We start from the raw sequence: 15,245 nt of genomic DNA, 5'->3' as shown, positions 1-15,245 counted from the left end.
AAAGAGCTCTGAGAATTGATACCATAAAAGGAAATATTTATAAATTGAACTTCATCAAAATTAAAAACACTTGCCCTGGGAAAGACCCTGCTGAAAGGATGGAAGACAAACTGCAGAGTGGGAGAAAATACTTGTAAACCATTTATCTGACCAAGTATCTAGAAGAACTCTCAAAACTCAGCAGTTAAAAAAAAAAAACACACAACAGTAAAATAAGCAATCTAATTAGAAAATGGGCAAAAGAGGGCTCCCCTGGTGGCGCAGTGGCTGAGAATCTGCCTGCTAATGCAGGGGACACGGGTTCGAGCCCTGGTCTGGGAAGATCCCACATGCCGCAGAGCAACTAGGCCTGTGAGCCACAAGTACTGAGCCTGCGCGTCTGGAGCCTGTGCTACGCAACAAGAGAGGCCGCAATAGTGAGAGGCCCGCGCACCGCGATGAAGAGTGGCCCCAGCTTGCCACAACTGGAGAAAGCCCTCGCACAGAAACAAAGACCCAACACAGCCATAAATAAATAAATAAATACTTAATTTAAAAAAAAAAAAGAAAGAAAATGGGCAAAAGACATGAAGACACCAAAGAGGACATACAGGTGGCAAATATGACATGAAAATATATCTAACATCATTAGCCATTAGGGAAATGCACATTAAAACCACAAAGAGATATCTCCTATCAGAATGGCCAAAATGAAGAAGTGACAACACCAAATGCCAGTGAGGATGCAGAGCAATGGAGCACTTGTGCATGCCTGGTGAGAACATTAAATGGTGCAGCCACTCTGGAAAATAGTTGGGCACTTTCTTAAAAAAAAAAAGAAAAAGAAATATGCAACTACCATATGACCCAGGAACTGAGCATTTACCCCAGAGAAATGAAGGCTGATGTTCCCACAAAAACCTGCACATTCGCGGCAACTTTATTCATAATAGCCTTAACCTGGAAACGACCCAGATGTCCTTCAACCAGACTGGTTAAGCCCCCTGTGGTGCATGGTCACCGTGGACCACTCCTCAGCTATAAAAAGGCACTGGACTTCTCTGGTAGAGCAGTGCTTAAGAATCTGCCTGCCAATGCAGGGGACACAGGTTTAAGCCCTGGTCCAGGAAGATCCCACATGCTGCGGAGCAACTAAGCCTGTACGCCGCAACTACTGAGCCTGCGAGCCACAACTACTGAGCCCACGTGCTGCAACTACTGAAGCCCCCACACCTAGGGTCTGTGCTCCACAACAAGAGAAGCCACCACAATGAGAAGCCCGCGCACCGCAACAAAGAGTAGTCCTCGCTTGTCGCAACTAGAGAAAGCCCACACGCAGCAACAAAGACCCAATGCAACGAAAAATAAATTTTTAAAAAAAAGGGGACTTCTTTAGTGACTCAGTGGTTAAGAATCCGCCTGCCAATGCAGGGGACACGGGTTTGAGCCCTGGTCCAGGAGGATCCCACATGCTGCGGAGCAACTAAGCCTGTGCGCCACGACTACTGAGCCCGCACGCCTAGAGCCCGCGAGCCACAACAAGAGAAGCCACCGCAGTGAGAAGCCCATGCTCCGCAATGAAGATGAGCCCCTGCTTGCCACAACTAAAGAAAGCCCACATAAAGACCTGACGCAGCGAAAAATAAATTTTAAAAAAGTTTAATTAAAAAAAAAAAGCACAGACCACAGATGTGTCCACAACCTGGGCAGATCTCCAGAGAATGCTGCTGAGTGAAAAAAGCCAGTCCCCAAAGGTTACACACTGTGTGACTCCATTTGTCATATTCTTGAAATGACACAATTATAGAAACGGACACCAGAGCAGTGGGTGCAGGGGTGCGGGATGGGAGCTGGGACAGGAGGGAAGTGGGTGCGGCCTAAAAGATCAACGTGAGGGATTCCTGTGGTGATGGGACCGTTCTGTAGCTTGACTGAACCAATGTGATATCCTAGTTGTGAGATCATACCAGAGTTTTATGTTACCTAATAAAACTTGGGGGAGGGACTTACCTGGCGGTCCAATGGTTAAGACTCTGCACTTTGCATGAGTTCGATCATGCAAAGGGGACATAGGTTCGATCCCTGGTTAGGGAACTAAGATCCTGCACGCCCGGCAGTGCGGCCGAAAAACCAAAACAAAAACTTGGGGGAAACAGGGTAAAGGGTACATGGGACCTTTCTGTATTATTTCTTACAACTGCATGAGAATCTGCAAGGGCCTCATGAAAGAGTTCAGAAAAAGAGTGCTGGGGAAGGCTTCAAGAAGGAGATGGCATTTCTGGGAGAATCTTAAAGGATGGGCTGCATGTCACTAGGAGAGGTGGGACTCCAGGTACAGTCCGGGGGGAGCAGGGGTGAGGAGGGCGGAGAGGGCTGTGCTCGCTCTAAAGGTGAATTCTGCCCTCCTTCTTCCTATAATTTTCTCAGTAGAGATGAAAGCAGCAGCTTAATGAATACTTCCAAAAGTAGAAATTAATTTTATAGAGAAGCATTAGTGGGTCAGGGCAAGAGGCAGATGCCCTTCCTCCTGGACCCACTCCTCCTCCGGCAGCTTCCCCAGTGGCCCCCCGTCCAGGCGTCTGCACAGAGCTCCCCTCCACCCCTCCAGTGCCCACCTGCCCACCGGCCTCCTCCTTCCAAGTTCACAGCAAAGGAGGAGGTGGGGCTTGAGCCAAGGTCTGGAGGACAGAGGAGAGGGGAGGGTTGCTGGGTCAGAGGCGTGGGTAAGTCCCAGCCTGGCCAGGACCCGCGGTGAGGGGGCCGCCCAACCTTCACTAGCCTCGTAGAAAACCTTGATATGATTCCACCTTGATTCCCACAAGAAATGGCTCCAGGGCCGGGTTCCGGGCACCAGCACAGCGCTCGACAGGCTCTCGCCCATCCCTTCCAACAACAGTGAATCAGCCATTAGTGCTATTTATGGTTGTTTAACTGCACACACACTCCCCTTCTTCCCAGACACCAAAACTGTGCCATTTACAGCTGAAGCATTTTATTTTATTTTTAAATTTTTTTGGCTGTGTTGGGTCTTTGTTGCTGCGCGTGGGCTTTGTCTAGTTGTGGAGAGCGGGGGCTACTCTTCGTTGCGGTGCGTGGGCTTCTTGTGGTGGCTTCTCTTGTTGCAGAACACGGGCTCTAGGCACGTGGGCTCAGTAGTTGTGGCACACGGGCTTAGCTGCTCCACAGCATGTGGGATCTTCCCGAACCAGGGATCGAACCCGTGTCCCCTGCACTGGCAGTTGGATTCTTAACCACTACACCACCAGGGAAGCCCCATGGCTGAAGCATTTAAAGCTGTTCCTGCCAAGGCCTCCTGTGCTTCCTGCCCTGCTCCTCACCCTCCAGGCCCCTGAGCTCTGCATCTCCCGGCCTTGGGGGTCATTCCCTTGGTTGATGGGGCTCTAGTCCAATCGTACGCCTGCCCTCGGGGTGTGTGCAGGACACACAAAGGCCGTTTCCCTCCAGATCCCTGTGTTGACACTGAATGCACATGCACACACACATGAATATGCACACGCACACACCCCCCCCAGACTCATGTTTCAGCGTTTGGGAAAAGGACTTAACCAGACACCTCCAGTTCTTCCTGCTCCCACTCCTTCCCATGTCACCTCATTATTAAGTTAGCAGGCACATAACCGAGACCACTCAGGACACCGGACTGCTCTCCCCATCCTGCTCTCTAGCTTGTCACCCTCCCTCCAAACTCAGGTCAGCAAAGTAGAGCAGGTGCTGCGTGTTCCCTGAGGCGCCCACAGAGCCCGCCAGGCTCCCACATAGGATGGCTGCCTCATCCACCCAGCCTGCCCGTCCTTCTGTCCACTGCTGACCGGCCAGGGCTGAGGCCTGAGGGACTCCACGGCGGCCGATGACAACCTGGTCAGGGCCCGGGAGGCGCCCAGGCACGAGGACTCTGCCCCTACATGCTTCACACCGACTCACCCACACACTTCTTTTTCTTACAAGGGGGACCATAAACTCTGAAATCACAGACAATGCTATTAAAGTGTAGCATGACAGCAATAAAGCCATTTACTATGTTTGTACACCTTTGTTTCCAGACATTATGGACACCTGATAGTTTGAATATAATGACACACAGAAAAAAGTCCTCACCCACTGGGTGAGAAAAAAGTAGAAAGACTGTCTTAATCCATTCAGGCTGCTCTGACAAAATACCAGAGACTGGGGGGCTTAAAGAACAGACATCATTTCCCACAGTCCTGGAGGCTGAGAAATCTAAGATCAAGATGCTGGCAGATTCCTTGTCTGGTGAGGACCCGCTTCCTGGTTCATAGACGGCCAGGTCCCAGTGTGTCCTCACATGATAGATGGAATGAGGGTGCTTGTGTGGGGTCCCTCTTAGGGGGACACTAATCCTTGTGAAGTGGGAGACGCTCTGCCCTCATGACCTAATCACCTCCCACAGGCTCCACCTCCTCACAGCATCTAATTGGGGATTAGGATTTAACATGAATCTGGGGTCAACACAGACATTCAGGCTACAGCAGCCACTGCAAGAGAAGATAGTGAGGAGGAGGCACAACGTGGAGAAGCCATGAAAAGGAAAGGCTCTGAGGTCTTCAGGGGTCGGGGAGCCACAGAAAGAGGCAGGGATGAAGTGCTGGGTCAGGAGACAGAGGACACATGGGGTTACTCTGGGGCCCCAGAAGGGTCACATCCTGTTTTGGCAACATGGCACAGGGAGCTATCGTGAGCCCCGCCCCCCAGTAAACAGCTAGGAATGCTAGAGAAAATATAACAAGCAAAAATTTATACACAGCTGAACTCACACACACAAAGAAGGAAAATTCCCTAGTGTCCGCAGTGCCTAAGGGATTGGAAACCAGAGCCATGAGCACAAGGGTATGTGTTAAGGGGGGCAGGAGGGGATGGTGGGAGTTACCAGAAATAGGCCAGGGGTGTAAGAAGAGGCTTCGATCAATGCACCAAGGCAACCCAATGCGGAGATGCACCCCCACTGAAGTAAACTAAAAATCCCTCGAGGAGGGGAGGGTAAGCTTCTGCTCAGGACACTGGGTGGTGGAAAAAAATCTCCTTTGAAATATGAAAATACCCTAGGCCTATGCAAGTTCAATGTCCAACTGACACCCATTTGGTACACAACTCCACAAGCCAAAAATTAAGGACTGTATTTGGACCAATGATACCACCAAGGCCTCCAGAAAAGACCAACACAAAAGCTCCCTAGGAGGACATTTTGACAAACTTCATGGAATTCCTACTAAGAAGGACTCGTAATAAAATCCACTGTAAGAGTCACCAGATCAGACAAACTGAAGGCTTAGTAACATCAAGAACTCAACAGAACCGAAAAAGGCTGATTTTAAAATGTTTAAAGATTTAAAGCAAGAACTATGAGATGATGAAGAAAGAAGAAACTATGAAAAAGAACAAGCAACTTTTTAAAACTTCTAGAAATGAAAAGTTAGTGGATGAATAAAACTGTAATTCTCTTGTAAAGAAGAGAATTAGTAACTTGGACAAGAAATTATCCAGAATGTAGCACAGAGAGATAAAAATAAAAATATCTTAAAAAAAAAGAACAGGTAAGTGAGATGGCAGATGGAAGATGGAATAAGAATGGCCAACATAAGGCCCACATAAGACTAACAGGAATTCTAGAAGAAATACAGAGGATGGGGAAGAAACATGATTCAAAGAGATAGTTTCCAGAAGACTATTCAAAGAGTGAGAATTTTTCAGAGTTTATGAAAGACAAAAACTCAGATTGGCAATGAGTGTTGAGCAAAATAAAAATAAATCTAGATACATTTGATTCAAACTATAGAATACCAAACACGCAGAGAAAAGCATAAAAGTAACCAGGAAGTAAAGACAGATTATCTACAAAAATGAGAATTATCTAACAGCAGACCTCTTGATAAGCAAAATAGAGCCAAAAGATAATAAAAATACTATCTTCAGAGTGTAGAATTCTAATTCTATGCCCAACTAAATATCTTTCAAGACTGAGTATGAAATAAAAGTATTTTAGACAATATCATTTACTGATATAAACCATTAAAAGATGTATTAATAGATCAGCGAGAAGGAAACTGAACTCAGAAGGAAGGAGCAACACTCAAGAAGCAATGATAACAGACTGGAAAATGTGCAAATGAATCTAAATAAGAATTAGCTATGAAATTAGTCAGCTTAGGTGGGGAGATTATTTTAAAAAGATGAAACTGAAATACTGGGTAATAATAGTATGAAAGGAGTTGGAGTTGAAGCTTTCTAAGATGCTTGTATTATTCAGGAAAAGAATATAGATAGTGATTAGTTTTAGACATTGAGAAACATGCATGTTAAAAATGTAAGAATCGGGCTTCCCTGGTGGCACAGTGGTTGAGAATCTGCCTGCCAATGCAGGGGACACGGGTTCGAGCCCTGGTCTGGGAGGATCCCATATACCACGGAGCAACTAAGCCCGTGAGCCACAATTACTGAGCCTGCGTGTCTGGAGCCTGTGCTACGCAACAAGAGAGGCCGTGATAGTGAGAGGCCTGCACACCGCGATGAAGAGTGGCCCCCACTTGCCGCAACTAGAGAAGGCCCTTGCACAGAAACGAAGACCCAACACAGCCATAAATAAATAAATAAATAAATAAAATTTTAAAAAAACAAAACAAAAAAAACGTAAGAGTGATCATTAAAATAATAGTAATAGAATGTGTAACTTCCTAACCAAGAGAGAGAACACGGGAATTAAAAACTCAGAGAGAAATCAACATTAAAAAATAGAGGGATTTGCCTGGCAGTCCAGTGGTTCTATGCAGGGGACCATGTGCAGGTTTGATCCCTGGCTGGGGAGTTAAGATCCCACATGCCTTGTGGCCAAAAAAACAAAACATGAAACTGAAGCAATATTGTAACAAATTCAGTAAAGGCTTTAAAAATGGTCATCAAAAAAAAAAATCTTAAAAAAATAAATAGAAAAAAGAAACAAAGAAAAGGCATGGAGGGTGGGATAGAGACGCAAGAGGGAGGAGATACGGGGATATATGTATATGTATAGCTGGTTCACTTTGTTATAAAGTAGGAACTAACACATCATTGTGAAGAAATTATACTCCAATAAAGATGTTAAAAAAAAGAAAAGGCATGGAATATAGAGAGCATAAAATATAATGACAGAAATAAATTCAAACACATTAATAACCACAATAAATGTAACTGGATTAAATTCACAAGTTTAAAACAAAGATTCCCAGATTCCTTTTTAAAGGTAGCTATAGTTCATTCAGAAGAAATACACCTAAAACATAATGGTGTATAAAAAATAAAACTTACAGAATCACAAAAAAAGCTATACCAGGCAAATACTAACTAAAAGAAATTTGGTATAGATGATAGAAGCAGACAAAGTAGGCTTTACAGCAAAAAGCAAGACATCAGAATAAAGAGGTCATTATCAAATGATAAACGCAACAACTCACAACAAAAAAAATTTCTAAATCTTTATGCATTCATATTCAAAATCTAAAAAGCAAAGTGACAGATTACAAGAAGAAAATTTAAATGTAGAATTATAATGGGTGATTTTAACACATCTTCATCTTAAAGAGATGTATTTAGCAGACAAAACAAAACTATAAAGGATATAGAAAATATGAACAACACAATTAACAAATGATCTGATACTTTTTTTTTTTTCCAAATTGTGGCAATCTAGTAATGGATTGAACTTACAACCATCAAAAAAAATAGAACTGAAAATATCAGAACGCATCCTATACGGCAAAAAAATAAGCATTTTGGTGAAACCTTTCCATTTGTTTATTCAGTGATGGTATAAAATGTCCTTCCTGCTGCGAGTTATAGTTCAAGTTGGAAAGTCTTCAGTCTAATGGATTCAACATCTTCACCCCAAAACTAGAGCATATACAATTCCTCTCAAGCACTCAAAATTACAAAATCTGATCATTTACTTGGCACACAAGGAGTCTCAACCAAACCCAGGGAATCAGTATCATGTCCTGAATGGTGATGACAGATGTTCCCAAGAGCTATCTGACAGCTAGTTGGTTCCTGTGGCTCCATTCACTAACCCTAGTTCCCAGGAGTGATCTAAAACATGCCTCTATCCCTTGCAAGTGTCAACTAACTTGGCTAGTTATTATTTGTGTCTAGCATGTACTCAAAAAACCTTTCGGTAGAATGAAAGAAATACAGTTGAGTGAAAGCACTTGGGCAATCTTCAGGAAGTTGAAACTAAACTAAGGTTAACTATTTTCAACCTTTTGAGATATTCCACCATAGAAAGAGTACTAGAAGAAATATACGCCCCCAAAAAAAGGGCAAAAAATTTTTGAGCTTTGCACAAGTGAAGTGGTATATGGGGGTTTGGGTGCATGGACATGGTGTGAACAGCACAGGAAGCCAGCCAGCAAGGAAGCTGCTATCCAGAAGGGACAATTCCAGAGGGGTTAATACTATCAGCCTTCTTTAAGCGTCTCATCTATCTGTGGAGAAAGCGACTTTTCCAAGACACACCTCTACCAGTTCAAGAGGACCAGAGGGCCTGTCTCTTCTCATCCTTCTCAACTGCCTTTTAGTTCACTGCAGGGTTTCCTGCCAAGGGGTGGGAACCCCAGCTGGGAGACAGGGATGGGCCAGGCGGGAAAGGACCTCTGTTGTCATGCTAAAGGGCTAGACAATCCGGCCCAAGGCAAGTTTGTTTGTTTAAGCCGAGGATTAACACTGTCGGATTTGGGGGATACAGAAGGTAAAACAGAAAAGGGAACGACTAGAAGTAGTGCATCCTTTAATGTGGTGACCACAGAGTGTCTGCCCCCAAATACTCATTTGAGAGATGAGTGAAAGCGTGGATAGAGAAAGTCAAAATGTTTAAGAGGTTAAAATTAACCATTTTAAAGTGTACAATCCAGTGGCATTTAGTACATTCACAATGTTGTGCAACCATCACCTCCATCCAGTTCCAAAACACTGTCATCACCCCAAAAGGAAACCCCAGTCAGTCTCCTTTCTCCCTCCCCCCGGTCCCTGAAAACCACTAAGCTGCTTTCTGTCTATGGATTTACCTATTTGAACATTTCCTATAAATGGACTCACACAATATGTCTGGCTTCTTTCACTCGGTGTATTTTCGAGGTTCGTCCATGTAGCATGTACCAGTGAGAAAGAATTTCTAAGACCGTGAAAGCAGAGCAGCAGGCAACTGAGGGTGGGGAGCAGGAGGGGTAAGGATAATTGCCATCACTTAAGCCGGGGTGACTAAAAGGACAGTGACACCATTAACACAGCTGGGAAAGATAAAAGAAGGTACAGGTGGGGGCAAAGGTGACAAGTCTGTTCCTGGACAGTCTGAGTTTGAAGGGTGACCAGAAACCCACCCTGGAGGAGGCCACCAGGCGGCTGAAAGCAGTCTGCAGCTGCAGAGAGAAGCCCCAGCGACAGAGCCGAGGGGCACAGAGATGCAGCGTGTCACTGTCCTCCGAGGGGCACAGACACATCTGCAACCACGCCTGTCGTGGAGACACACGCACAAACTGCCCTGGCCTTTCTCAGAATGTGGCGCATGGTCCACTTACCAAACTTCAGAGCTGAACAATAACCAGTACGGCTCAGGACAGAGAAAACATGATCCTCCCTCTAGAGCGAAACCCACAAGAAAGTCTGTTCTGGCTTTGCTACAAAGGACCCATTCACGGAGACCCCAGCTCGAATTTTCTGATAAGCATCTCCTCTGCCACCTCTGAACCCTGTGTGGCTGGTTCATCCTTCTCTGCTTCCAGAACGGTCCACCAGCATCCAGCCCTCCTCAGACTCTCAGGTTCATGCTTCGTTGAAAACTTTGGTGTCAATATGCAACCCCACCAGTCTGACTGCGACTCTGGAGGTAAAATACTATGATTGTGTCCCAATTGAGCAATCCTTCTGAGTAATTTTAAGCTGTAAAGAAAGGGAGGGGCCAGCGCCCCACCCCTTCCTCACAACCAGCCTGGGCCGCCAATGTCAGTGATCATTTCTCACCCCAAAGAACTATTCGTGACCCGATGCCAGGTCCTTCACAAATCCATTTCAATGTGTGCAAAAGAATCCCTGCTCGCTTTCAACACATGTATTTACTTATGTATGTATAATTTACCTATTTATATAAAAACATACATGCATATAAAATTTATAAAATATACTTCAAAGTTGTTGTCTGTACCCTCAAGGTCAGGCTCAAGCTGGAAATTTTGAGAAAAGGAACCATTACGGCCTACCTCCTGGCAAACTCGGACCAAAGGGAAAAGAGGGAAGTAAGTTATTAGAACACATAAGTGTAGAGGTGAGATCACAACCAGAGGAGGGTCACCCACGGGGACAAACCTGCCCGGGTTTCCCCTCCTCCGCCGTGAAGCTCGGCACGGCTCCACGCTCTCATCTTCATCCCCCACTCACCCGGCGAGTCCCCGATGTCCCCCGAGGGCAGGCACTGCTACAGGCACCCTCAGTGACCCGGACAGAGCCCACAGAGTATTCACAAAGGGGACAGTGATGAGGGACGAAGAAATAGAACACGCAGCACTTTCACGGAAGTGGCGACGTACACAGAATTTACCCAAATCCATAACGTGTCAGATCAGTAAACAGCTTGAGGGCAGCACCTGTGCTGCCATATTCACATCCGCCTCCCCCAGGGCCCAGTCAGGGCCTGAGTGAAGTGTGGGTGGAAGGGCAGATGGACGGATGACCAAGGACTGGCTGAATCAGGAAACAAACCCAAAGGAACCACAAAGTGCTAAGTGAGGCTGTTGGCAGGTAACACACTGGCTTTAGCCATCATCTTAAAGCCCTCACCAACAGTTCTTAACTTCATCAATAGGCAGGGTATTTTCCAAGAGAACATTCAGCTCTAATTGTATAATGGAAGTCAACAACAAAACAGGATTTGCATTACTGGAGCAAATGAAAAAAAATACATATGCACTGTCTAGACCGCTTTGCTAGAACACATTCGCTCCTTAAAATTTAAAAGAAATCTGTGTTTAAATCATACTGGCTACATCGTTCTCAATGGTGAAAAACTGAAACCATTTCCACTAAGATCAGAAACAAGACAAGGTTGCCCACTCTCACCACTATTATTCAACATAGTTTTGGAAGTGTTAGCCACAGCAATCAAAGAAGAAAAAGAAATAAAAGGAATCCAAATCAGAAAAGAAGAAGTAAAACTGTCACTGTTTGCAGATGACATGATACTATACATAGGGAATCCTAAAGACTCTACCAGAAAACTACTAGAGGTAATCAATGAATTTGGTAAAGTAGCAAGATACAAAATTAATGCACAGAAATCTCTTGCATTCCTATACACTAGTGATGAAAAATCTGAAAGAGAAATTAAGGAAACACTCCCATTTACCACTGCAACAAAAAGAATAAAATACCTAGGAATAAACCTACCTAAGAAGATAAAAAACCTGTATGCAGAAAATTATAAGACACTGATGAAAGAAATTAAAGACGATAGAAACAGATGGAGAGATATACCATGTTCTTGGATTGGAAGAATCAACATTGTGAAAATGACTATATTACCCAAAGCAATCTACAGATTCAATGCAATCCCTATCAAACTACCAATGGCATTTTTCACAGAACTAGAACAAAAATTTTCACAATTTGTATGGAAACATAAAAGACCCCAAATAGCCAAAGCAATCTTGAGAAAGAAAAACGAAGCTGGAGGAATCAGGCGCCCAGACTTCAGACTATACTACAAAGCTACAGTAATCAAGACAGTTTGGTACTGGCACAAAAACAGAAATATAGATCAATGGAACAGGAGAGAAAGCCCAGAGATAAACCCATGCACATATGGTCACCTTATTTTTGATAAAGGGGGAAAGAATATACAATGGAGAAAAGACAGCCTCTTCAATAATTGGTGTTGGGAAAACTGGACAGCTACATGTAAAAGAATGAAATTAGAACACTCCCTAACACCATGCACAAAAATAAACTCAAAATGGATTAAAGACCTAAATGTAAGGCCAGACACTATAAAACAGAGGAAAACATAGGCAGAACACTCTATGACATAAATCACAGCAAGATCCTTTTTGACCCACCTCCTAGAGAAATGGAAATAAAAACAAAAATAAACAAATGGGACCTAATGAAACTTAAAAGCTTTTGCACAGCAAAGGAAACCATAAACAAGACGAAAAGACAACCCTCAGAATGGGAGAAAATATTTGCAAATGAAGCAACTGACAAAGGATTAATCTCCAAAATTTACAAGCTCATGCAGCTCAGTATCAAAAAAAAACAAACAACCCAATCCAAAAATGGGCAGAAGACCTAAAGAGACATTTCTCCAAAGAAGATATACAGATTGCCAACAAACACATGAAAGGATGCTCAACATCACTGATCATTAGAGAAATGCAAATCAAAACTACAATGACATATCACCTCACACAGGTCAGAATGGCCATCATCAAAAAATCTACAAACAATAAATGCTGGAGAGGGTATGGAAAAAAGGGAACCCTTGGGCTTCCCTGGTGGTGCAGTGGTTAGGAGTCTGCCTGCCAATGCAGGGAACACGGGTTTGAGCCCTGGTCTGGGAAGATCCCATATGCTGCAGAGCAGCTGAGTCCGTGTGCCACAACTACTGATCCTGCGCTCTAGAGCCCACAAGCCACAACGGCCAAGCCCACGTGCCGCAACTACTGAGGCCCGCGCACCTAGAGCCCGTGCTCCCCAACAAGAAAGGCCACCTCAGTGAGAAGTCCGTGCACCGCAACGAAGAGTAGCCTCCACTCGCCACAACTAGAGAAAGCCCACGCACAGCAACAGAGACCCAACACAGCCAAAAATAAATAAATAAAATAAATAAATTTATTTAAAAAAAAGTGAACCCTCTTGCACTGTTGGTGGGAATGTAAATTGATACAGCCACTATGGAGAACAGTATGGAGGTTCCTTTAAAAAGTAAAAGTAGAACTACCATATGACCCAGCAATCCCACTACTGGGCATATACCCTGAGAAAACCATAATTCAAAAAGAGTCATGTACCAAAATGTTCATTGCAGCTCTGTTTACAATAGCCAGGACATGAAAGCAACTTAAGTGTCCAGCGACAGATGAATGGATAAAGAAGATGTAGCAATATATACAATGGAATATTACTCAGCCATAAAAAGAAACAAAATTGAGTTATTTGTAGTGAGGTGGATGGACCTAAAGTCTGTCATACAGGGTGAAGTAAGTCAGAAAGAGAAAAACAAATACCATATGCTAACACATATATATGGAATCTAAAGAAAAAAAAGGTTATGAAGAACCTAGGAGCAGGATAGGAATAAAGACGCAGATGTAGAGAATGGACTTGAGGATACGCGGAGGGGGAAGAGTAAACTGGGATGAAGTGAGAGAGTGGAATGGACATATATACACTACCAAATGTAAAACAGATAGCTAGTGGGAAGCAGCCTCATAGCACAGGGAGATCAGCTCAGTGCTTTGTGACCACCTAGAGGGGTGGGATAGGGAGGGTGGGAGGGAGATGCAAGAGGGAGGAGATATGGGGATGTATGTATATGTATAGCTGATTCACTTTGTCATACAGCAGAAACTAACACACCATTGTAAAGCAATTATACTCCAGTAAAGATGTTAAATAAATAAATAAATCATATTGGCTGAATGACAGACATAGGCAGCACACACCCATCATCTGCTGACACAGGATAATGAACAAGCGTAACGTATTTTCCAGCTCACTGGAAGAGAAGGCTCTCGAGAAAAATGCTACCGCCTTATTTTGTATTCTAGTAATAATAAACCTCGCTTGGACCCATAAAGGGAATTAATGGCCAGCTCATCGGAATGGAAATTATAAAAAATAGCTTTAGAGCAGGGTTCAACAAGCCTTTTCCGTAAAGGGCCAGAGAGCAAATATTTCAGGCTTTGCAAGCAACACAGCCTCTGTCACACCATCATCTTTGCTTTTTTAGGTGTATTTTCTGTGTGGTTTTTTTTTTTCCCCCAACAATGCTATGAAAAATGTAAAAACCATTCTTAGTTCCCAGGCCATTCAAACCGTTGCTGGCCGACCCCTGCCTTAGACCATGGTAAGAATAGGACACTTGGAGTCCCAAGTCCCTCACAATTCAACCCAAGGGGCAAATCCCCATCCATGTCTGATTTACCTCCTTCAGTCTCTCCAGCTCGTTCTGGAGGGCCTGTTTGGATATTTCCACTTCAATCATCTGCTGTCGGAGAGTTTCATTCTCATCTTCAGCTTTAGCTCTCTTTTCCTCCACAGTTTCAAGTTCATGGTGCAACCTGACCGACACATCTTTGGCCACCTGCATCAACCCACAGAGACCGTCATCAGGAAGGGAAGCTTTCTGTGTGCTAAGGGTACCTCCAAACAACTTCAGAGGCAGAATCATTAAGGAATATTATATTACACCAAAAAGGAAAGATTCTGGCAATACTAACAAGCCTAGTTTTAAAGGAGGAAGGTATTAGTTTGAAACATGAAATCCACATTAAGGGAAAATATGACATTCATCTGGATTAAAGGCCACTTTGCAAGGCCCTGCTCCTTCTAGAATATCAATATCCCAGGAGCACATGCTTTAAATGACAAGTTAAAAATCATCACCATCATCATCAAAAAAATAAACATTTCTGTTCCCCAAAATAATACAAAACCTACCTGCTTAAAAAAAACAAATGAAGTAATTCTGTATGCAGTAGATGTTTCATGTAGTCAAGTTTTAAATTGTCTATTCTGGTAAAATATTTGAATGCTAAAGGCAGTTAAACATTTTTACTTTCTAAAAGGAAATAAGGAAGGAGATTTTTGTGAGAGAAATATAAATCACCTTTATATCACATTGAATGACATTTTGTTAGTGGTTTATAAATTTGAGAGTTACAAAGATTCTTTTCCTGTTACCGTAATGAAAGGCTAAATGAGATTTCCTAAGGACTTGTCCAATAACTAGGACATTATACATAATTCATCTCTAGATAAATGATTTGATAATTGGGGCAGGAGAGAAGCCATGGTGGAGAGGACAAATGGAATAAAGTCTGGGATTTCTTCACCTCATTCCCACTTCCACCAATGATTCTCAAAGACACTTTAGACAATAAGTTATGATCCTATTTCTCTTTCAGTTAAATCACCACTACAAGTCTTACTTGGGTTATAGTACTTTCAGGTTTTCTGCATCCTAGAAACTTAAATAACCAAAAAAAAAAAAA

The 15,245-nt window shown here is 43.5% G+C and overlaps 1 protein-coding gene across 1 annotated transcript in view; it reads right to left on the bottom strand.

The window, feature by feature from the left end:
- MTCL1 (microtubule crosslinking factor 1) overlaps window positions 1-15,245 on the bottom strand; it is a 131,319-nt gene that overhangs the window by 104,556 nt on the left and 11,518 nt on the right. Inside the window, 1 exon segment of the mRNA XM_082353462.1 lies at window positions 14,177-14,335. Coding sequence (XP_082209588.1) covers window positions 14,177-14,335 — 159 coding nt within the window.

The sequence above is a fragment of the Balaenoptera borealis genome (genome assembly GCF_965194805.1).
Source record: "Balaenoptera borealis genome assembly, chromosome: 14".
Classification (NCBI taxonomy): Eukaryota; Metazoa; Chordata; class Mammalia; order Artiodactyla; family Balaenopteridae; genus Balaenoptera; species Balaenoptera borealis.
This window is presented reverse-complemented; position numbering and strand designations above follow the sequence as displayed.